The following is a 24,206-nucleotide window of genomic DNA, read 5'->3' on the forward strand; positions in this document are numbered from 1 at the left end:
TTTCTGGTTTTTCCGATTCTAGCGTCGTTTTTTCTTCCTCTGCATAGAGCTTTTTTAGGTATTCAATCCACGTATCCTTTTCTATGTGTTTTGGTTCTATTAGTTCCTTTACCTTCGTTCTTCGACCTCTCATGAAGGGCCCTATTTCTTTTAACAGACCGTAAAAATCATGTTCAATTTCTTTCGAAAAGCGTTACCAGTGATAATTTTTTTAAAACTCACCCCCGGAAAAATCAAGATATAGGCCAAACACCGATTTAACGAGAAAAGTGAATCTCAGGGAATTAATTGCTAATTTATTTCTGAAATTATACGCCAAGAAATAATTTATTGCTGCAACTGTTTCCGAGAAACAATGTTTATTGGTACTTTATGGTAAAACTAACGGCCAGTGCGTAGTACACCGTGTGTTTGTTGATTCTGCAAGGCCGAAAAGCTATCACTATGGGATAGAAATTTATGCGAATATTGATATCTTTAAAAAGAAAAACAGAAGATTAATTCTGTAATGCGTGTCTATATATAACAGAACGGTATTTCTTCTTATTTAGCCTATACTGTCCACTGCCAAAAAGGAACTTCCACAATTTCTTCCAGCAGCCTTTTTTCTGAATATATTTTTTACATATTTAATATTTTTCTTATGAATATAAAGGTTAGTTTATGTACTTTTACTCCTTTATTTTCTTGAACCCCTCAATACTAAAATATGGCTACGCCCATGAAACAGCATATAGTGGTGGTAGCGGTACGCGTTTAGCGCGCAACATTAACAATTAAAAACAAGGATTTTGCAATAAAATAAATTTGAAAGAAACATCAGAATCTTGTACTGAAATATTTAAACTTTAAATATTTTCTAACTTCAAAAATATTGATTTTTTACTGAGTGTCTGAACTTTAAAAAATGGTCGATTTTGCATTTTCAAAATTTCAAACCCTTATTGTAACTCGTCAATGATCTTTAAGAAAAGTTACCCAGAACCTTTTTTTTTGTTCAGAATTACTCAAAAAACTTTGTTCCTGACAAAAAAGTTAATTTTTGAAATGATTATTATTAATAATTATTAATGATATGAAAAAATTATTTAAACATAAGGTTAACCAAGGTAGCCCGTGGTTTCTTGCGGATTTGATATTAGAGCCTACTTTTTTATAAGCTTGTGCACTTATCTAGATTCAGCGTTTTTGGCGGATATCTCGATTTTCCCGTGGGTGAATTTTGCGCTAGGGAATGATGGGGTAGTTTTTGGGGGTTAGCTATGGCTAAGTAGTTTTGCCATAAAATTTTATATCGGCTGCTGAATCGATGAGTAATACATCTCTGGAGTCGACAATATTTTAACATCAAAAGAAACCGCCGTGTCGCGAAATACGTCAAGTAAATATGGCGGGAATTTTTCAAACATATCATTTTAATTTATTTTATGTAACAATGAATTTGCATTAAGTACAGGTCTTTTAAGTTCTATATATGAATATTTTTGTTTCAGTCTCTTGATTGTGACGTGTTTTTGACCAATCCTGACACATTGAATTATTTAGTGTCAAAAAATTATACAATTGTGGCACCGATGCTCAGAGCCGAAGGTTTGTACTCCAACTTTTGGCACGGCATGACTGATGATTACTACTATCAGCGAACTGAAGAATATACTCCGGTATTGCATAGAGAGAACCAAGGATGTTTCACTGTGCCAATGGTTCACTCGTGCGTTCTCATAGACTTAAGAAAAAGAGAGTCTGATTATTTAACTTATGTTCCTAGTAAAATAGATAAATTTGATGGACCTAACGATGACATCATCGCTTTTGCCATTAGTGCCAATAGAAGTGCCATAACTTTGAATATTTGTAACGAACTTAAGTTTGGATATATCATGGTGCCGTTGGAACAAAACGACCAACTGAATATAGGTCAGTATGCTTCATACAAAGTTAGTTGTGGCCTTTATTTTTAATATTTTTCTAATGTTCTTCGCTAGGAATCTTTCTATGATATCTCAGAGTACTTAAATGGAGAGTAGCGATAAATTTACCACTTAAAATATATGAGCCGGTGAGAATGAAAGTGGCATAAGTCATAAAATTTCAAAAAATGAGTTTAGGCCATTGTTTAAATCCCCTGACATAGTACTATTCAGAATGAAAGTATCTTTAGACATTAGTACGTGAATTCGCCACTAAGAGCACCACTAGTGTCTTTCTCTATAAAACATTTGTTTTGTTGAGACTGAAAGTGACTTAAGTCACTGTTTGTTGTTGTGTAAACCCCAGTTAAGTGCAGTTTTGATCAATAATGACTGATCTTAACTTAATATCTTAATATAATTTTATTCAGTGAAAAAATGTGAATGAGTTTAAAGTGTTATTAGTGAATTAAAGACATTCTAATTAGTTAGTTTAATTTATTAATTATTTATTTAATAATTAATTAGTTATTATTGTTGTGCAATTGTGGCAATTGTGTGAGCACTTTCACAACTACCTTATTTGTTTATTTATATTTATAACAGTGAGTTTATTATAACAGTAAAAATGAGCATAAAAAATGGAGTAAGACAAGGAGCTGCGCTCTCAACGATACTATTTATTCTACCACTGGACAAGATAATAAAAAACTGTTAAACGCAGGAACTATAAACAAGAACGCAGTACAAATAATTGGATATGCGGACTATATAACCATAGTATCAATAGATAAAAAGACATTAAAGTAAACCTTCCAAGAAATAAAAAACGAAGCCAAACTGAGAGGACTGAAAATAAAACAAAATACATAAACGTAATCAAGAAAAAGAAGACACAAATAATAGAACTGACAATATATGTACACAGTTTCGAATAGCTTGAAATATTTATATATTTGGGAGTACTAGTCAACAGAAAAAATGAAAGTGTATCTTCGTTCAATATATCTGAGGGAACAGTTTCTCGCGCTTTAAGAAAAACAGAAGACGGTTGGTCTCCAGGAGACTACTTGAGATGATTCAAAGGCTGTCCTACACGTAAAATAGCAGAACACGATATAAACTATGTTATGTAACCGTATATTCCTCCGGTGATTCGCACGTTTTCTTGGATCTAAACATGGCAGATGATGTTGAAGATAATATTGGACCTTTGCCATACCATGAAGAGGAAACAAATGAACCTAATAATGAAGGGGGAGAGGGAGATAATGAAGAGCTACGTGAAGCAAGTTCGTTATAGAAAACTTTTAGAACACCAAAAATGAATGTAATGTATTCAACGTGCTAATAATGTACCTGAAAGAAACATCCAAAAGCAAACTCGATACATTCGAAAGGAAACTACTGAGGAGAATACTAGAACCTGTGAGGGAAATCAACTTTATAAGGAAGCACCACTGTCAGACTTCATTAGAATACAAAGACTGCAATGGGCCGGACATGTGATAAGAATGGAGAGGATAGGCTATCAAAAAGAGCACTAAATACTAGAATGCAGAGAAAGAGACCGGTTGGAAAGCCAAGAAAGCGCTGGGAAGACATAGTAAACAGCGACGCACAAGCACTTTTAAGAGTCCGTGTATGAAAAAGATCAGCCAAGGGTGGAAGCAAAAAATAAAGGAGGCCAAGGCTCAATTTGGGCTGTAGTGCCGTAGAAGAAGAAGAAGAATAATATACCACTATTTACGTTAAATGTTTAATAAAACTCATTGCTTTTCCAGATTCAAGTCCTTATGAATGAATTTCATAGTGGAAAGTGGCTTAAGCAATATAGCTCAATTTTTTGTATTTTTGATAAAAGACATTTTTCAGTTATTTGTGTTGCAATATCGTTTTACTTGATATTTTTTCAAACGATTTTAACAAATTACTGTATTCCTCAGACATGCCTTAAATTAATTTATGCTGCTGTCATTTTCACCGGCTCATATTTTCTTATTTTTCGTTTCGTCCTATTTTCTTAATGAGTGGAAGCACAGTAGCCTCTTTGTATATTTAAATGGAAAATTATATCTTTTTTTTATTTCGTTTTACAGCAATTTAAATCGAGATATTTGTATTTCTATCCACTTTTTTCCATAATTGTCGATCTCCATCTTCGAGCACTCTATGTAACCGCATGATAATTATATTTTTTTAGATTACGAACAAATGATCAATATGAAACTAGAAGTTTTAACCCTGTATTGCCCCTTGTAACTCTCAAGTTACATACTGAATAAAAGTCATAAAATATTTTCTAAACCTTATATTTCCGTAAACGTCCGTTGTTTCCGTAAGGTTACAGACAGCTGTCTACCACAAAGCATTCCAATCATACACAAGGTCATATTTTATGCATAGATTCTAGCAATTGTAGTGTGTTGTCGTTAGTAGTGTTACAGCGTTATAGTAGGTGACTTTGATCACAATTTCAAGTATTTTCTGTACTAGCTGACGACTTAAAAAAAATAAAACTAAAAGTAAGTACAATCTGATTCTTATTGTAGCAAATATATGCTCTGATAATAAAATATTAGGTATTTTGTGAGTAAAAAATGTTGTGTAACTTTAAAGTTACAATGGTCCATAATGTATAACATATTTTTTTTTTGCAGGTCGTAACAGAAATGGAACCTATCTGTGTAAAATCATTTTATGGCAAGAAAGGACTAAATAATGTTCAAATAAGAGACATTGGTGGATATGACTCTGAAGATTCCATTCTAGAATCCGACAGTGACGATGATGAAGTGGTACATATTTCAGAAAATGTTTGTTCGGAAGAAGTGTGCCTGGAAGATATGGAAGACAATAATGAAAACCAGGAAGATGATAATGAAAAGGAGGATGACAATGACATCGAAAATGACGTGCTCAATCATCAGAATATTACATGGAAACGAATTACTAGTCGTTCTGCACAGCCAATTCAACCTTGGAAAGGTAGTTTACCGCCAGAACCTGAAAACCCGTATACTCCAATCAAGTATTTTAGAACGATGATAGATGACAATATTTTGGACAATATCGTTTATCAAACAAATCTGTATTCTACCCAAAAGAACACCGAAAAATCTTTAAATGTGGACAAGAACGAAATAGAACAGTTTTTCGGTGTATGTTTGTTTATGTCAGTGTATGGTTTACCCTCAACTAGAATGTACTGGAAAGCATCTACTCGAATTTCAGTTGTTGCAGAAACTATGAGTCGGAATCGCTGGGAACAAATAAAAAACAATATCCACTTCAATGACAATAGTCAGAAAATTCCCGGAGATAAGTTATACAAAATCAAACCGCTTTTAGAACCAGTTATAGAAAATTTTCGGAAAATTCCAATGACAGAAAAACTATCAGTGGATGAACAAGTTATTCCTTTCAAAGGAAAACATAGTCTAAAAATGTATATAAAAAACAAACCAAAAAAGTGATGCTATAAAGCGTTTCTCCCATGCGATACCAACGGAATTGTATATAATTTTGAACTATATACTGGTAAAGAAGAGCATCCAGAATCTTTACCAAATGTTGGAGTCAGCGGAAATGTGGTTCTTCGATTAGCCACAATAATTCCAAGAAATGCTTACCATAAGATATATTTTGATAACTGGTTTACAAGTATGCAATTGCAAATTGAACTGGACAAGTTGGGTATTCCTTCTGTAGGTACGGTGCGTCCTAACAGATTAAAAGGATGTAATTTCTCTACCGACAAAGATATGAAAAAGAAAGGAAGGGGGAGTTTTGAAGAACTTGTCTACAAGAAAGAAGGAATAACCCTTAGAGCAGTCAAATGGTACGACAACAAGCCGGTGCATTTACTGAGTTCGTTTGTAGGCACGTATCCTACAAGTCAAGTTCAAAGATGGGACAAAGCAAAGAAAGAAACCATTCTTGTGGAATGTCCTAACATTGTAACATTTTACAATAAATGTATGGGCGGAGTGGACCTAATGGACTCGTTGATGGCTTTATATAGAACTAGGATTCGTTCTAAAAAGTGGTACCTCCGCATTGTGTTCCATATATTTGATTTAGCAGTTGTGAACGCTTGGTTACTTTATAAAAGAGACACTCAGTTACTTGGTATAAGAAAGACCGATGAACTAAGTCTTTTAGATTTCAAAGCATCTATTGCCGCTTGTCTTTGTCAAGAGGGTAAAGAGAGACTCAAGAAGAGGGGAAGGCCCAGTCTATCTATAATAGAACAAGAAATCGAGCAGAAAAGGAAAAGAGGACCTATCGCTTCTCTACCGGAGAAAAACATACGGAAAGACGGAATAGGCCATTGGCCTAAATTTTCAGAAAAGCGCGGACGTTGCAAGAAACCGGGATGCCTAGGCGTACCAAAAGTATTGTGTGAAAAATGTAATGTAAATTTGTGCTTTACGCCTAATTCTAATTGCTTTGTGGACTTTCATAAAAATTAACTTTTTTTCCCATTGTAACTTGAGAGTCACAAACCCTTATGAAACAAAGGAAATAAAGAATTAAAAAAAAATCTTCAAAAATGTTTTAATTTGATCCTATCCTGGAAGTATGTAACAGAAGAAATTTTTTTTTGAAGTTAAAAAAAAATTGGGCAGTACAGGGTTAAATGAAATTAATGAACTATACGTCAACGATCTTCTAAAGAAGTTTGTTCGAGAGTTGCCAAGAAAAGATACGTTAGGCTTCGATAAAATTTTTATGATCAATCTTTTACGAAGGCCCGAACGGAGGAAAAGGATGAAACACTGCTTTGACGAATTAGGACTAGAGGTGGATATTTTAGATGCTGTAGATGGAAAGTGAGTATTTTTATAGCAATTTCGCATTTATATAAGCGATTTTCGTAATTAGTTTAGCGTAAATCTTATATGGGGTTTTAACTCAAGTACAATTAAATTTGTGCTATCAATCATTTTCAAATGTACTTATACATATACGTAGACTATATTTGTTATGAGTGTTATTAAAAAAATATTTTGGCTGCAATCTACAGGAAAAACAAATTATTCACAAAATTTTTTTACTTTTTGATTGAATAATACTCTAAAAATAACTTTCAATATCATTTTGTCGATTTTAGGGCCCTCAATGAGAGTTTTCTGGAAGATATCAAGTTTATGCCAGAATTTTCTGATCCTTATCATAAAAGGTAAGTGAAAGCATTTGTATCTTTATTTTATTAAATATAATCATTATATTATTTACGTGGATATTTTCGTTTCGGATATATCTATTCGCTTTAAAATCATTTGGTTTTTTGCTGTATATTTGGTTATTTTAGCTATCTTCTTTGGAGAGATAGACATATAGAAATTCATAAGTTCAAAAATTATGTAAATAAAATGTGGAGTCAGTTTGGTCAAGTTCTAAATCTCTTCGTAGAAGACTTGCACTCTCTACTTAGTCTTCTCTCCGGAACGTTTTCCAGAAACAATTAATCTCTCTAAATTATCGTCACCTCTATAAACCACGTGACCAAAGAACTTTAGAATTCGCTGCTGATGTTATGGGCAGCCTTTTTTAATCTCAACTTGGTTAAGAATAGAAACGTTTGTCCGATGAGCTGTCCAAGGTATGCGCAGCATCGTTTTCTAACATCGTCACATCGTAAAGGCATCAATTTTTTGGCGTTTTTATACGCAAAGAGTCCAAGTTTCTGTCCCGCATAGAAATACGGGGTAGAATATAGAAATATTGAGATACAAGTGCATCTCTCAATCTTGATTTTTTGAAAGATACTGTTTTTCCAAACTCTATTAGGCGACTCATCGCATTTTTTTCCATACCAATGCTCTCTCACTCAACTCTTCACAGGAAATCTAGTATTTCTTGTACATTTTCTGCTATAAGTGTAGTGTCATCAGCAAATCTCAAATAGTAGATTTTTTTACCAGCCACCGTTATTCCATCGACTCATCCTTCTAAAGCCATTATCATGACATGTTCACCATAAATATTGAATAAGTCAGGTTCTTTGAATTGGCTTGAGAACTTCTGACCGTACTGTTGCTATATTGGGCTGGTACAGATTTGTAATAAGTGTCACTAGGTGTGTCTGTGCACTCATCTTTATTAAAATACACCAACTATTTATCCAGCTTACACAATCGAATGCTTTCTGGTGTTCAACAAAGCAATTATTATAGTTACTTATTATTTTAGTAAATATTATAATGCTTATATTGCTAAAGTTTAAAAAATAAGGAATGTCTTAACGCTTTTGTATATTTTAGGCCAATGAAATTAGGCGAAATTGGATGCTTCATGAGCCATCTTAATATCTGGAAAGAGGTAAGTGTAATAGTCTATATATACAGTGTGTAAAAGCCAAATGGAATAAATTCATTATTTAGGTTACTGTACATATTTATAAAAAATCCCGAAACACGTCAAATTTAAATTATAACTTGACATTCTTTAACGTGAAAATGCAACCCCTACCTTCAATCCCCTTAAAATGACAGGCACAACCCCCAATTTTAAAAATAGGAAGTATAGGCTTGTGATATATCGTTTGAAAGGTCTTTTCATTCTCCATTCAAAAATGTTGTCGCTTTCAAGTTTATTAAGATTAATTAAGATAAAATAAATTAAAATCATGTGGTTACCGAAATTCGCTAAAATATACTCAAAACTTATTTCCCGTTTAGGTCTTAATAATGAGAAAGTGAACAAAAACCATAGCAATGTGATTTTTAGATGGTAATCATTAAAAAACTTTAAAGAATTTCCGTGGCAACGTTATTTTAACACGCATTAGTAAATTGTTTTATTTAAGTTGTCAGTATTTTAATTTATTTAAGTAAAAAGTTCGTTCAATTCAATTCTGAAAAATGGTTAGATTAACGGAAATGCATAAAATAACAGTTTTACAAATTATTGATTACTGAGATAACACTTGAACACAACAGGAAGTAACTCGCTTATTTCATGAGAAATTTCCTAATTTACCGCCTATATCCCAAGGAACAATAAGTAAAATAAAGAAGCAGTTTCGCGAGTTTGGTCATGTAAGGCAGATAAAAAAAGCAGCTGCCAATGCACTGAGTGATGAACTCAAATTAGATGTGTTGCTTGAGTTTCAGGAAAATCCACATACATCGAGTAGACAGGCATCCACTACATTCAATGCTAGCCATACATCGATAGTAAACATATTAAAAGAAAATAAATTGCATCCCTATAATAAGATGATACCTACTCAGGAGCTCATGGAAGACGATTTTGATAGGAGAACTTTTTTTTTTGTGAGCAAATGATGGACATGTTGGATAACAATATTATCCAATTAGAAGACGTTATGTTTTCTGATGCTAAATTGCCGCTACTGGTCCACGGAAAATCCTCACTGGATGAGAGAAGAACACACTCAATACCCTCAAAAGGTTAATGTTTGGGCAGGGATTGTAGGAAACAATATCATTGGTCCCTTTTTCATTGAGGGCAACTTGAATGGCAACAATTATTTGGCACTACTTCAAAATGATGTCATTCCAACGTTGGCAAATTTATATCCTGATCCAGGAAACCCTCAAGTTCCAGCGAATACGATATGGTTTCAGCAGGATGGAGCACCACCACATTACCAACTTAATGTCCGGCAGTACCTCGATACAATATTTCCCAATCGGTGGATAGGGAGGCGAGGATCGATTGAATGGCCAGCGCGATCACCTGATCTTACATTATTAGATTTCTTTTTATGGGGATATGTGAAGAGCCATGTGTATAAAACTAAACCTTCTGATTTAAATGACTTAAAAGAACGAATAACGCTTGCGATTAGGTCACGCCTGTTATGTTAAATAATGTTAGAAGACAGTTTTATTTGAGATTAGGATGTTGCCAAGACGTTCGCGGTGAACATTTTGAACATCTACTTCATTAACATTCATAGTTCTTTTTCGTGTTCTACATTTTATTACGTTTTGCATTACATTTTAGTTTTTGATTGTATTGTAGCGAGTTTCGGTAACCACATGATTTTAATTTATTTTATCTTAATTAATCTTAATCAACTTGAAAGCGACAACATTTTTGAATGGAGAATGAAAAGACCTTTCAAACGATATATCACAAGCCTATACTTCCTATTTTAAAAATTGGGGGTTGTACCTGTCATTCTAAGGGGGTTGAAGGTAGGGGTTGCATTTTCACGTTAAAGAATGTCAAGTTATAATTTAAATTTGACGTGTTTCGGGATTTTTTATAAATATGTACAGTAACCTAAATAATGAATTTATTCCATTTGGCTTTTACACACCACACTGTATAAAGCTCACTAAAACATTAATTAATTGGTTTATCTAAAATAAAATCAGCGTAAATCTATACTTCGTCCAAACGATTTAAAAGCTAAAACTACAAGTGCCCAAAATAAAATGTGAATAACTTTTTTAATGTTACAATGTCTTCAATTTAATTAATATTTACTCTTTTTTAGATCGCACAAGAAGGTTATGGTACGACATTGGTTTTGGAGGATGACATAAGATTTGAACCGTTTTTCAGGCATAAAGTTCAAAATTTAATGGCTGAAGTTCGACGGATACCAAACTGGGATTTAGTGTAAGTAAAATATATATTGGTCAAACTTACCATCGTCAGTAATACCTGAAAGAAAGTAATTTCACTTTAATTAAAAAAAAAAAAATGGGTGAAATTTTGACTGTGACTAAAACAAATGGTAACACTACTTACTTGTACACGTGCAAAAAGCCACTTAAACTAAGTATACAGACCTTTTGGTGTAAATATGAAAAGTTATTGAAATTTTGACAATCTTTACGGGCTTTTTGGTAGGATTATTTTGAGAGAAAGTATCATCATCATCGTCATCATTGGTGCTACAGCCCTATAAAAGGGCCTCGACCTTCCCAAGTCTATTACGCCAGTCAGTTCTATCCATTGCCAACTGTTGCCAGTTTGCTGCGCCTATTTGTCTACCATCCTCATCTACACCATCCCTTCATCTGAGTTTTGGTCTACCCCTACTTCTACTTCCCACAGGTTGTGACATAAGGATTCTTCTAGGAGGGTTGTTCTGCTGTGATCTTGCCAGATGTCCTGCCCATCTTAGTCTTTCTATTTTTATAAAGGATACTACGTCTTTACCACCAAATATATGTTTATATCTGTGATATATCTCGTAGTTGTACCTCCTTCTCCAAACACCATTTTCACAGATGCCACCAAATATTCTTTTCAGGATCCTTCGTTCAAATATAAGCAGGAGATTTTCATCTGCCTTGGAAATGGTCCATGTCTCCGACCCATATGTCAACACTGGTTGTATAAGGGTTTTGTATATGGTTATTTTTGTTTTTTGGCTTAAGTTTCTGCTTCTTATATGTCTACTCAGTCCATAATAGCATTTGTTTGCTAGGATTATTCTTCGCTTGATTTCTTCCGTCATGACGTTCATCCTTGGTGATCAGGGAGCCTAAGTATGTGAATTTGTCCACCACTTCAAAGGTAGAATTATCAACCGTGAATTGGTGGCCGATGTTTCTGGCTCTATTGTTGGGTGTTGATGCCATTATCTTAGTTTTATTTTCATTTACTTGCAGGCCCATATTTTTTGACGTTTGACAAGGTGGTATACATTTCTTCTAGCTTGCGTGTTGTGCGGGCAACTAGATCAACATCATCTGCATATGCCAAAATTTGGGATGATTTATTAAAAATGTTTCCTCTGCTGCCTATTTGGGCATCCCTGACCTCCTTTTCCAAAGCTATGTTGAAAATGAGACACGCCAGCGCATCTCCCTGTCGCAACCCAACATGCGTTTCAAATGCCTGTGATTGTTCGCCCTGTATTTCGACTTTGCAGACAACTTTACGCATTGTAGCCTTAACCAATCTTATCAGTTTATCGGGGATGTGGAATTCATCCATGGCTTCATGCAATTTATTTCTTAGGACACTATCATAGGCCGATTTAAAATCTACGAAGAGATGGTATGTGTCGATATTGAATTCATTGGTTTTTTCCAGTATTTGCCTTAGCACAAAGATCTGGTCTGTTGTTGATCGTCCAGGACTAAAACCACTTTGATATTCGCCAAGAAGCTCCTCTGAATATTCACTCAGGCGACCATATAAAATACTCGAAAATATTTTGTATGCTGTATTATAGAGGGTTATTCCCCTATAGTTTCTACATTCTAATTCATCGCCCTTTTTGTGTAGCGGGCAAACGATCCCAATACACCACTCTTCTGGGATTTGTTCCTCATTCCAGGCTCTCAGTATGATTTTATATATATGATTAGTCAGAGTAGCACCTCCACATTTAATAAGTTCCGCGGGTATACCATCACTTCCTGGAGATTTATTATTTTTTAGGTGTTTTATTGCATCCCGTACTTCCTGAATTGATGGAGGCTCCAATGGTGTATTGTTGTTTGCTCCTGGGGGTGGTTGATTTGGATCTTCTACTTCGATAGTAAGCAGTTCTTTATAGTGTTCCACCCACCTTTTCAATACTTCTTCTTTTGTATTGAGTTTATGCCCCTCCTTATCCTTACATAGTCCGATCCTTGGTTTAAATTCTTTTCTTGCTTTATTTAGATTTTTATAGAATTTTCTTGTTTGATTTTCCTTTTTTAATGCCTCAAGTTCTTCCAATATTCTATTTTCATAAGTTCGCTTTTTTCTCCGATGGATGTACTTCTCTTCTCTTCTGAGATCTTTATATTTTTGTTCTTTTTCTCGGGTTCTTCTTTGCTGCATCAGTTTATATGCATTGTTCTTTCTTCTTGTAATGTCCTCGCACTCAGCATCGAACATTTTGAGAGAAAGTATTAAATTTAAATAATTTTTAGTTATTTTGGAAGAAAGCGACTTCAAGAGAACGATGAACCGTGGGTCGAGGGCAGCAACTTCCTCGTACACGCCGGTTATTCATATTGGACGTTAGGATATGCACTCAGTTTTAGAGGTGCTAAGAAACTTCTTGACGGTGATCCATTAACACGGCTGGTACCCGTGGATGAATATTTGCCCATTTTATTTGACAAACATCCACAGGTAAGTTGATTGAATTTAGAAACAATACATAAAACGATTGAAAATTCTGATTTAATTAGAATACCTTGCCAGCTTAGATATAATGCCATACCTTGCCATACCTAGGTATGGCAAGAGAGATGGTACAGGAACTCGTTGTGGCTACAGAAAGTGTAGGTTTAAATATAAATATCTCGAAAACAAAAATCATGACCAATTTGGTACCCAACCAGAACATCAGTATTGGTGGGAAAGAAATAGAACTCGTAGATAGATATAAATACCTGGGACATGAAATTATGATTGGCAGGGATAACCAGACTCATGAACTGAAGAGAAGAATCGGCCTTGGGTGGGCAGCATTTGGAAAACTGAGAGAAACTTTTAAAAGTGAGCTGCCTACATGCCTAAAGAGAAAGGTATTTGATCAGTGCGTCCTCCCAGTCTTGACGTACGGAGCAGAAACATTTACCTTAACAAAAGCAGCAGCTACCAAACTGAGAGTCACGCAGAGAAGAATGGAGCGGTCCATGTTAGAAATAACTCTGCGAGACAGAATAACCAACGAAGACATCAGGAGAAGAACCGGAGTGACTGACATCATCGAGAAAATAGCCAGACTAAAATGGAGATGGGCCAGAATGACAGATGGGCGATGGACAAAGAGGTTATTGGAATGGAGGCCAAGGGAAGACAAGAGAAGCGTCGGTCGACCACCTACAAGATGGACTGACGATTTAAGAAGACTCAATAAAAACTGGATAAGAGCGGCGCAAGAAGACGGGGTTGGAAACATGAGGAAGAGGCCTATGTTCAGCAGTGGACTCTTGAGGCTGGATGATTAGATATAATAATTATAATACGACTACGAGCGTGCTTTGATATTAATGTAACCTAAGTAATCTCGCATAACCTAATCTAACCTAACCTCAAAATGCCGTTTTATTTTACTCATTTAATCACATATTCGCACTTCAAGGTACGTTTTACAATATTTTTAGTCCTTCCGATCAGTAATTTTGCTCGAGATGTACAAAATAGGTGTGACCGCAAGTTAGAGGCTTGCAAAATTTTAGAAATCAGTGTGGCGTTGGATATTGCTACGGACTTGGATATTAAAAAAATGCAATTTAAAAAGAATCAAGGCTTTCGAACTGTGGTTATACCGCCAGAGTATTAAAAATATCATGGACTTGTCGTCGAATTACAAATAAAGAAATACTGCAGATGGTTGGTAAAGAAACTGAACTAATCACCACTATACAAACAAGAAAACTGGAATACCTTGGCCAAGCGATGAGGGGACCACACTACGAAATTTTGAGGCTCATAATACAGAGACAGATTCAAGAAAGAAGATCGGTTGATCTTATTCCGTTGATTAAAAGATTGAGGATAGAAGAAGGTTAGATGGAAAAGATCCTTACTGAGGAACAGTATGACACCTCCAGTAGGAATTGCGATGACACCTCCACATTTTGATTTGAAAATTCACTTGATGAAGAAACATTGGGGTCTTTTAATGTTGAAGGAACCATTCTGTTTGTTACAAACCAGCATAGAAAGTCTTCTTCACCAAAAATATTTTTATCCAATGGCCAAATTCCACTGCAACGAAATCCAGATTTTCTGTTCGAAGGAGTTGAAGATTGATCCCAAGCTTTCATACATATTGGTGCAAGGTCATAAATTGATAATGCCTTCTCTGGATGAGAGAGCATCCAGTAATTTGATCCTTGATTGTAACACCTTTTAAATGGTCCAAAAACAGTTCTATCTCATGGTTGCAATTTGTTACATGTGTGGGGTGGAAGAGTTAGAATTGTAATTTCATTATCTTTTGCAGTAATCAATAGCAAAAACAGATAAATGAGATTCATCATTATCCATTAATAAAATGACTTAGCGTTCTTTAGAACACCGAACATGAGTTACAAAATGCTCTAAAACTTTAAAAAAATTGTCACTGGTCATGTATCCAGGTGAATGAACTAAACCGGTTGCACCTTCTGGAATACCATTTAGTATTCTATGTTTGTTAAATTTTTTCCTTGGAAGCACCCACATTTGTGGAAGTGCTGTTCCATTCGTTCCAATAATACCTACTTGAGTAATCATTTCTCCTCTCTCATGCGACACTGTTTTTTGAACTGTGGTTACGCCCGTCTCGTCCAAATTAAATGTCTGATCCAGTGAAGCTGTGCCTTTTTAGAATCTCCTTTAACTTATCTTGAAATTTACCGACTGTAGATTTATTGAAATTCCAATTTCTCGCTAAGCTTGTATTCTCCGGGGTTCGTAAGGATAGTTCAGATTGTTGACTTAAAATCCTGTAAACCAGTCCTTTCCAGCTGATTTTTTACTTTCCAAGGTTTTGGAAATTTGACTTCGTTTTTTCGGCAAATTCGCATGCTAATCTGCAAGTCACTTTTGGAGTTAAATCATGGTACATATTAGAACATCTCTTAAGGTACAACGCAAGGGAGGCTTCCATTTCATTAGAAAACACTTGGCATGTGACAAAATGTGGAGAGAATGTCATATTGTCAATTCCTACTTCTCTAGCTTTCTTTATATATAAAGCTAGTGTTGATTTTTTAACTTCATGCTGTTAAGCGCTTTTTCTGATAGAAAACTTTCCAGATAAAACATCAGCTGTTGCACTTCGCAAGACTTCTTCGGGAAATCGTCCTTCAATTAAATTAAAACAAATTTATAAATTAGGGAGAGTTTGGATACTTGTGGGAGGGTTTGGACAGGTGTCCAAACCCAAATACAAAATTTATTAAAGCATCTTTATATATCGTAAAAATAACAACAAACTTTCAGTATTTAGGTTTACTTACTTACTTACTCCGTGGCGTTACAACCCTTCGTGGGTTTTAGCCGACTCGACAACATCCCTCCACTGTTTTCTGTCTTGAGCAACCTCCATCCAATTCTCCACGCCCATAGTGCTTACGTCTCCTGCTATATTATCTCGCCACCGGAGACGAGGGCGTCCGCGTGGTCTCCTTCCAGTTGGGACTTCCTCCCACACCAGTCTTACTGTTCGTTGATCAGAATGTCTTCTGAGGTGTCCTGCCCATTGGAGTCTTCTGGACTTTATTTCTTTTATGATTGTTGGCGTCTGGGTAAAGTTCTTCGAGCTCTTTGTTATTTCTTATCCTATATTGTCCTGATGCTTCATCCAGCACAGGGCCAAAGATCTTCCTTAGGATTTTTCTTTCCCAAACACATAGTCTCTCTTCGTTTGCCTTTGTTATCGTCCACGTTTCACTTCCATACATCGCAACGGGTCGTATGATTGTTTTATAGACCTGTATCTTCGTACGTCTTGTTAGTTGTTTCGATTTTATAAGGTTTTGGAGGGCAAAAAGACATCTGTTGCCGGCCTGGATCCTGTTGTTTATTTCTTGTGATCCGTTATTGTTGTTCCAAGATACTTGAATTCTCTAACGCGCTCAAAGTTAAAGTCATCTATGGTAATGTTCTGACCAATTCTGTTTCTGCTTTGGTTGTTGCGGCTCATATACATATATTTCGTCTTGTTTTCGTTGATTTGGAGCCCCATCTTCTCTGCTTCCTCCTCGAACCTCACGAAAGTCTCCTTCATCCTTAATCGTGTGTTTCCTATTAGATCGATATCGTCTGCAAATGCCAGTAGTAAGTTTGGTCCTTTTCGATGAAATACTGTATTCGGTTTTTCGATTCTTGCACTTCTGATTATGTGTTCCAGAGCTAAGTTGAAGAGTTGTGGTGAAAGTGCATCTCCCTGTTTTAGTTATCTAGTTTATTTAGGCTTACCTATCAGTAAGTAATCGGTATCTCAAAACAAACAAAACCGGCTAATTAAAAACACACTTTCAAATTGCTAAATATTAGAACTGTGATGTCCTCTCGTGGGAGTCACTATCCGGGTAGCTTTTAGACAGTCAGAGACAGAGTTCAAAATAAAAATAAAACTTTATTGTCTTCTTTAAATTAAATTGACAAAAATCTTATGTACATATATACAATTTGGTTTAGTCTTCTCAGTACCTGGCCTATTTATTCAAATTAAGCTTGACCTTGTCATATGGAACTAGTCTTATCGGCAAGCGAGTGTGTATCTGAAATTTTACGGTAACGTTGTATCGATTTAATAACAGCGGACGATAGGTACAAAGGAAGGAAAGGAACTCAACACGTCCCTTAGGTGATTCGGGTTAATAGGACACTCCTCGACAGTCTCAACACGACTGCTTCAGAGCTCAACACGCTCTTCGGATAGCGGCGGTATGGGAGACGGAACAACTTGTGAACTCAACACGTCCACAAGCCGGGGTAGGGAAGAAGAGAACCTTCAGTCAACACCTGTCGATTCTCTCTCTATGAGGAAATGTTGCGGTTTATATAGCGGAGCTGTGTAATTAGTTTTGCCCTTTCTACTGTCGATACACTCCTACTTCATGGGTTGGTTCGCGCGCACGCTGGTTTAACGGTGATGGCTTTGACTCATCGTTACGGAACAACAGCATGGAAGATTTCGAAAATGGCCAAACATCAAAACAAAGTAACCTTCCGGCTTGGCGTCTAGACAGATACTAAGAATACAGAAATGCACTTCAAGTTAAATTTGCGGTTACGCTTGTTGTCTAGTGGAATGGGAGTTATGAGAGTGTCCAATGCCTCCTGCTGTCCAAATCCTCTCGGCGTTCCCCTATTTATAACATAATAGTAAATTGTAAAGCATAATAATTGTTTTTTTTTATTTTTCAGGATTCCTGGAAAGGATATTACCCAAAACGAGATCTAGTAGCCTTTTCAGCTGCACCGCTTCTAATATATCCTACGCACTATACAGGTGAAAAGGGATATATCAGTGACACTGAGGATTCAGTGATAATACCCGAGCTAACCAAGAATAATCGTGAAGATCTTTGAACATAAAGTAGAAAAATATATATGCTGCTAATTACTAATACTGGAGCTAGTTTTTGTTTGATATTTTTATAGAAAATTATAAAATGTTTATAAAAAAAAAATGTATAAGAGTAAGTATATTCGTGCATTAGGGATTATTCAAAATTGACATATATAATTAATTTTTTTTTGGTCGCCATTTCAGAACAAAGTTTTTTTTCAATAGTGCTAATACTTTTTTTGCTCAATTAATATTAACTGTTCTTTTGCAGTTCCTTGCTGTAGTCTCTCTTCTTTCCAATTTCCCTTTTCTGTTCGTCTCAATCGTCTCAGTGGCTATTTTTTGTTTTAAAGTTTTACACTTGACAACATCCCGTTGAGTCATTGATGTGTTTTGAGAGTAACGTCCACCTTCAAAAATAATGTGTTAGTTCAACGTACTCACTAAAAACACATTTATTTCTAAAAAACAACAAAACGAAACGAAAATGAAAACGAAGTCAAGCCTGGGAAATAGGGTGGATGTTTCAGAATTTACTACTGCCGATCACTCAGTTTTGCCATTGCTAAATTTTCGTTTCAGATATTTTTCCAGTTCAGGTGTATAAGAAGTCGAAAGTAGTAATACTTCTTCATTTATAGTTATTTTTTAAGATAATCAATCAGCAAATTATTTTTACATCCCACAACTCCGACCTCGCTTTCTGTAGAGCTAAATAACCGACTTGTATTCACAGCTTAACAGTATTTTATCATCGATCTTAATATAATAATACAAGAAGTCAGTTTTATTTTTTTTAATATGCCAAACGCTTTTCGTCAGTGTCATGAAGGCATTTGGGATCCGCAGTAAACACACGTGATACCGGTCTTGCGTCAAGTAAGATTCCTCTATGCGCTGAAATCTTGCGAAACGATACAGTTTTTTCAGTCTCCAACACCGCGTGCACTGCATTTACTCAAAACTACTGCGTGCAGTTGATTACTGTCTGGAAAAACTTACAATTTTACATGGCGTCTATTGACATGTGTACCAAAGTGACATGTGTAAGAGATTAAACGCGCAAATAATGCTGCCACATCTGGTTAAGGTTAAGTTGAAAGAAAAAGATAATTATCTTAAATCGTTTTTGATTGCTTTGTGCGAAATACCAGGTCTGTTCCTTTGTTTTCTAGTGTAGCACTTTCAATTGTAGCTGAGGTAAGCTACACTGGCTATTGTCAAATGAAAATGATGGCTGTGACACTAAACAAAGGAACCTTATAGTCTAGTTAACCCTTAGACAAGGAAAGAGAGAGGACAAGTAATGCTCATTTAATAAACCTTCGCAAAATGAAGCCAGTCTCGATGTGACCGCCATGGTTTGGTGCTTGTGTTACCAGGTCTACTTGATTACTACCTCTCGCAGTGTTACCATTTTTCAATAGATCTACGGATTTCAACTTAAATTTACTGATTTACTGAAACACTATATCGATCTACTAAAAAATATGTATTGATAAAATTATTTCCAAAAATTGATCATTATATCTGTATAATTGAAGAAATAAAATATGACCTGGAAACCTTTCTAGATTCTTTGTTTCTAGTACCGGTTTGGCTTCAGACAATTCTATACGATTACCCGTCCCCTCTTTTTCCGTGACTAGAGTTAACCTTTGAGTTGCGATTTAATTTAGGTTATTTTACGACTTAGATTTTTTTGTTTTGTTTTCTTCTACTTTCAATTTTCCTTCTTTAATTTAAATAAACTTTATTATAATTAGTTAGGTATCTTAAAATATATGTATAAGAATGAGTGATGAAACAAAATTATCAACTCAATTACAACAAAATAAAAATTGAAATTAAATTAAAATTGGGTTGAGTTTACCGAAAGTACAAGCTGAATATAGCCGAAAATGTCAACCAAGAATTAAAATATTTCGGTTTGGCAGTGTTGGGATGTTTTTAGAATGCATCTGTTATATGCTTCAAATATAAAGAGAGAAAGCTTTTAAAAAGTACATATCGATTATACTATTTTACGGATTCCGCAATTTTTAATTTATATAAAACAATAACGAGTAAATATTTGCCTCTCTTGAGATTAATTGCAAAGATCTGTTGCAATTTGGCAACTGCTAATTTAACGATAGCCAAATCTATTCCCTAATCTATCAAATGGTAATTACCAAAAAAAAATTTCTAATAATTAACTGCAATTAATCTCCAAACAAACAAATATTTACTCATTTTTGTTTTATATAAATCAAAAGTTGAAGAATTCATAACATAATATAAAAAATATACTTTTTAAAGCTTTATCTTTTTATATTTGAAGCATACAGCATCTACATTATCTACATTTAGCCAACACTGCCAAACCGCAATTTTTTGTTCCATGTTTGACATTTGCATCTATAATCAGCTTGTACTTTCAGTAAACTCAACCAAAATTTGTAGATACTGTATTTAAAATTACTAAAAGCTTTTTATTGATTTTAAATTAAAATTAAACTAAAATAAAAAGGTTGTTTTTATAAAGAAACACTCATCTGACAGCTAAACAGTTATCAAATTCGGTCGGTTGATACTGCGCAAGACGAGTGTAACAAGTGTAGATAGTTACCCTCTCAGAAGCAGGTGTAGGTGTTACACTTTTTTTGCTACACTTGTCAAAGGAACAGAGTGGTGTAGCACTACACCTTACAAAGGAACGACTTAGTGTAGCACTTCTACACTTTTTTGAAACTAGTGCTACGCTATAAAACAAAAGAGCATACCTATACTGTTGTATATTTATGAAAAAGAGTGTGGGTAGAGATGGTGGAAAACTTTTTTTGTCAATTTTGATAATCCTTAGTGTTGTGCCATTGATATAACCAAAAAGTGCCTTTCGATGCCATATATCTTGTGATTTTACAATATTTTTAATAAATAATAGCTGCAGTAGCTGATATTATATCGTAAATGTCTAAACATTGAGCAAAAATAGTTTTAATTTTCAACGAACGTTTTTTTAGGACACTTTTAATTAGGTAAGAATTCCCGAGGTCTTTTTAAATTTTTGATCTATATATAAAGCTTCAAAATTATGACTGATATTATTTATTATTTTAAAAAATTGTTTTATGTTGTATATTTTTAGTTGGGTTTTGATTGAGGAATTTTTGAAACTTCTATCTGTCTGACCTCTGACCTATATACCTACCTCCTATCTGTCTTTATCTTTTTAACTTTTATGTTCAAAATGTTTCAACGTTATTAGAAGATGTATCATCTCAGCTACTGCTTATTATCTATATATACAGTATTTAAGCGATAAGCTATTGTAAATCTAATTTTTAAGCAAATGTACTAACAAATCACGGAAATATTACTCAGCTATCTTGACGTAGAAACTATAGGGTCGTTAATTAACCGGTTCCTATCTTTAAATTTAAATAAAACAAAGTGTATGGAATATAATATCGTTCAAATGAGCCTCGCGGCTTTACTGGGTGGTGCGAATCCTAAATGTCAGATTTTCTACGACTCCGGCTCATAAATCAGGCTTTTTTGACTTATGGGCGGCTGTGGTTTGTGGCTTATTTGCATAGACCTGTGACTTTAGAAAACCCTATAAGAAAGAGGTTAGATCTCACGATACGGTGCCCAATTCACACCATCTCCACTCCAATACCATCTCCACATGAAATGACTACCGCCCTCAAATCACCCGTGCAGAATTTGGTATGATCAAATTCTTTTGAGTGACGTAAAGTCGGCTGCCTCGGATTCTCCTGCACATTTTCACCAATAGTGGCGATATTTTTGGTAGATCTTGCTGTTTTTCGACGTACATCCCTGTAATATCCATTCACGGTAATTTGGGAAAACATACTGAATAAGATACAGATGTAGCTTTAACAATATGGCTGTAGGTATCTTAAAAATTTCTAATTTTCAATAACGTAGACTGGCATTTAGCTGCTACAGGTTAACTATACAAGCAAGAACTATATGCAGGTATAGCGCACAAAACCTAGTAAACAACATTTTTCCAAATTTTCAACAGTATTTACTATTAGAGTGTAGGAGACCCAACTATTTTTCTGTAGAAATCGGACTCTTTTAAGGGTGCTAATGTACTCTGCATTTGCCGCCTTACTTTAGCCCTTACAAATCTTGAAAGTTCTTTATTACTTAAAGAAAATTCAAATAACCTAAAACCAATATCTTCCTCTTTATTAACCAGTCTCTCTTCATCATCTAATCGAAAGAAAATTAAACAAGGTAGTCGTTTTAGAAAAATTAATAAAAAACTGTTTGATTCAAAAATACTACACAAAGCATTATAACAAAGTAATCCGTCAAGAAGATAAATTACCTATTTGTTGTAGTCGAATTGACTAAGACATACTGTGCAATATCCAAAAATTATTTGTTATGTAATCGTAATATCTGTTAAAATATTTTATAGAGATTTATTGATTTAAGTTATCGCTTAAATACGATTGATCTGTTTTTGTTAAAAAGTAACAAATTAGTGCCTTATTTTTATATAAGTTTATATAAGTGTAGTGCCATTTAATCTAGTAAATTTTTAATAGAATCTTGTTATTTTTTTTATCATGTTTACCAACCTGACCAAAAATTAACAGATTAATTTTTAACGGGGAAAACACAATATGTTTTCTAAAATGTCAGTGAAGAGTTCACCATTATCATCATCGTACTGCCACTGTTGGACATAGACTTTCCACAATCCTTTCCAGTGCTCCTTGTCTTGTGATGTGTAAATCTAATTCCAAGTAACCTCTCTCATGAGTACATCGGGTTGGGGACCTTACGCTAGCACTGTATGCAGGAAATCATGTGTTTAGTCCACCCAGTGTTATTCTCGTGCGTCGAGAATAACACTGGGTGGACTTCCCATTGGAAAGAGGTGTTCGACAAGGAGACACGATATCACCCTAGCTCTTCACAGAAGTTCTGGAGTATGCTTTCAAAAAGCTAAATTAGTACTGCGAAGTATACACGAGCTTACCCCTTTATAGGGAACAAGGAATCTCACATAATTATCTTGCAGAAATAGTTGTTTGTGGAAATAAACTAGACTAAAATACAAATTCCATCCACATTAAAAGATGACAAAAGTTCGACAACGTGACGTAATATCGCTAAAGCTATTTAATCTAGTCCTAGAAGGCGTCTTCAAAACTACAAATTGGTTAACATGTGGCACGAACGTTAATGGCAACAAGTTAAACCAGCTCAGATTCGCTGACGACATCGTGTCATCAAGTCCAAGAATACATCCCACTAGGACAAATTCTGAAACTTAATAAAGAAAACCAAAGTGCGTAAATCACTAGAAGAGCAAGACTGTCAGCAGATGGGATTGTAGTGGGATTGCAAATAAACAAAAGTGAAACAACTTTTATGACAAACTTGGTCATTGAAGGAACAATAAAATTGGAAAACAATATCGTAGAAAATGTTACAAAATACATCTTGGCCATGACTTAAAAATCACCATGTACAACCAGACACAAGAAACACAAAGAAGAAATGGCCTAGGTTGGGCTACATACGGCAGATTGAAGGACACGTTCAATAGGGAAATCCTTATGAGCCTCAAGAGAAAGGTTTACAATCAATGTGTTTTTCCAGTTATAACACATGGATTCGAAACAGAAAGAAATAGACATTTGCTCTACAGAAAACAAAAAAGAAAGAAAAAGGACAATCAAAATTAGGTCAATACATACTAATCTTTAGTGGAGTAGCAAAAAAAATAGGGCCTATTTTTTTATTTATAAGAAGGTGTAGCCTTACTAATACACCAAAGGTACCAAAATCAGATAAAAGAGTGTCAATACATATCAGAAAGAATAGTATAAGCAAAGATAAGACTGAACATCATCGGAGTATACGGCCCAGAAAATAACAAGCCTCAAACAAGAAGGAAGTGTTTTATGACCAATTACAACAAGTAGTAGATCAAGTCAGAGGGAAGATGATAATATTGGGGGATTTTAACATCCATAACCAAACCATACATAACCAAAATGGAGAACATCAAGGACTGGATAAGAAATAGAAGAGTAGATGGAACGCTTATAAAGCCGAATGGCAACAAATAGAGTAGTAGCAGTGAGAAGATCACGAAACCTATGAAATGACAACTTACTGGAGGCACATTGAAAAACAGAAAGAGTCATGTTTAAACAAAAAGAAGAAGGGAAAAAAACCGCTTTTAAAAGAAGAGATTCACAGAAGAACGGGATTAGAAGACATCATAGAAAAAACGTCAATGCTAAATTGGAGATTTGCAAGACATGTAAAATGACTCATTGATGATAGATGGACTAAGAAAT

The 24,206-nt window shown here is 34.8% G+C and overlaps 1 protein-coding gene across 1 annotated transcript in view; it reads left to right on the forward strand.

Moving 5' to 3' along the window:
* LOC140435232 (glycosyltransferase 25 family member) overlaps window positions 1-22,438 on the forward strand; it is a 47,002-nt gene extending 24,564 nt beyond the window's left edge. The window contains exons 3-10 of the mRNA XM_072524032.1: window positions 1,494-1,917; window positions 4,114-4,148; window positions 6,549-6,745; window positions 7,027-7,095; window positions 8,180-8,237; window positions 10,390-10,514; window positions 12,773-12,977; window positions 17,718-22,438. Coding sequence (XP_072380133.1) covers window positions 1,494-1,917; window positions 4,114-4,148; window positions 6,549-6,745; window positions 7,027-7,095; window positions 8,180-8,237; window positions 10,390-10,514; window positions 12,773-12,977; window positions 17,718-17,882 — 1,278 coding nt within the window. The 3' untranslated portion in view covers window positions 17,883-22,438. The remainder of the gene's footprint in view (window positions 1-1,493; window positions 1,918-4,113; window positions 4,149-6,548; window positions 6,746-7,026; window positions 7,096-8,179; window positions 8,238-10,389; window positions 10,515-12,772; window positions 12,978-17,717) is intronic.
* Window positions 22,439-24,206: the final 1,768 nt, after the last annotated feature.

The sequence above is a fragment of the Diabrotica undecimpunctata genome, chromosome 2 (assembly GCF_040954645.1).
Source record: "Diabrotica undecimpunctata isolate CICGRU chromosome 2, icDiaUnde3, whole genome shotgun sequence".
Taxonomy (NCBI): Eukaryota; Metazoa; Arthropoda; class Insecta; order Coleoptera; family Chrysomelidae; genus Diabrotica; species Diabrotica undecimpunctata.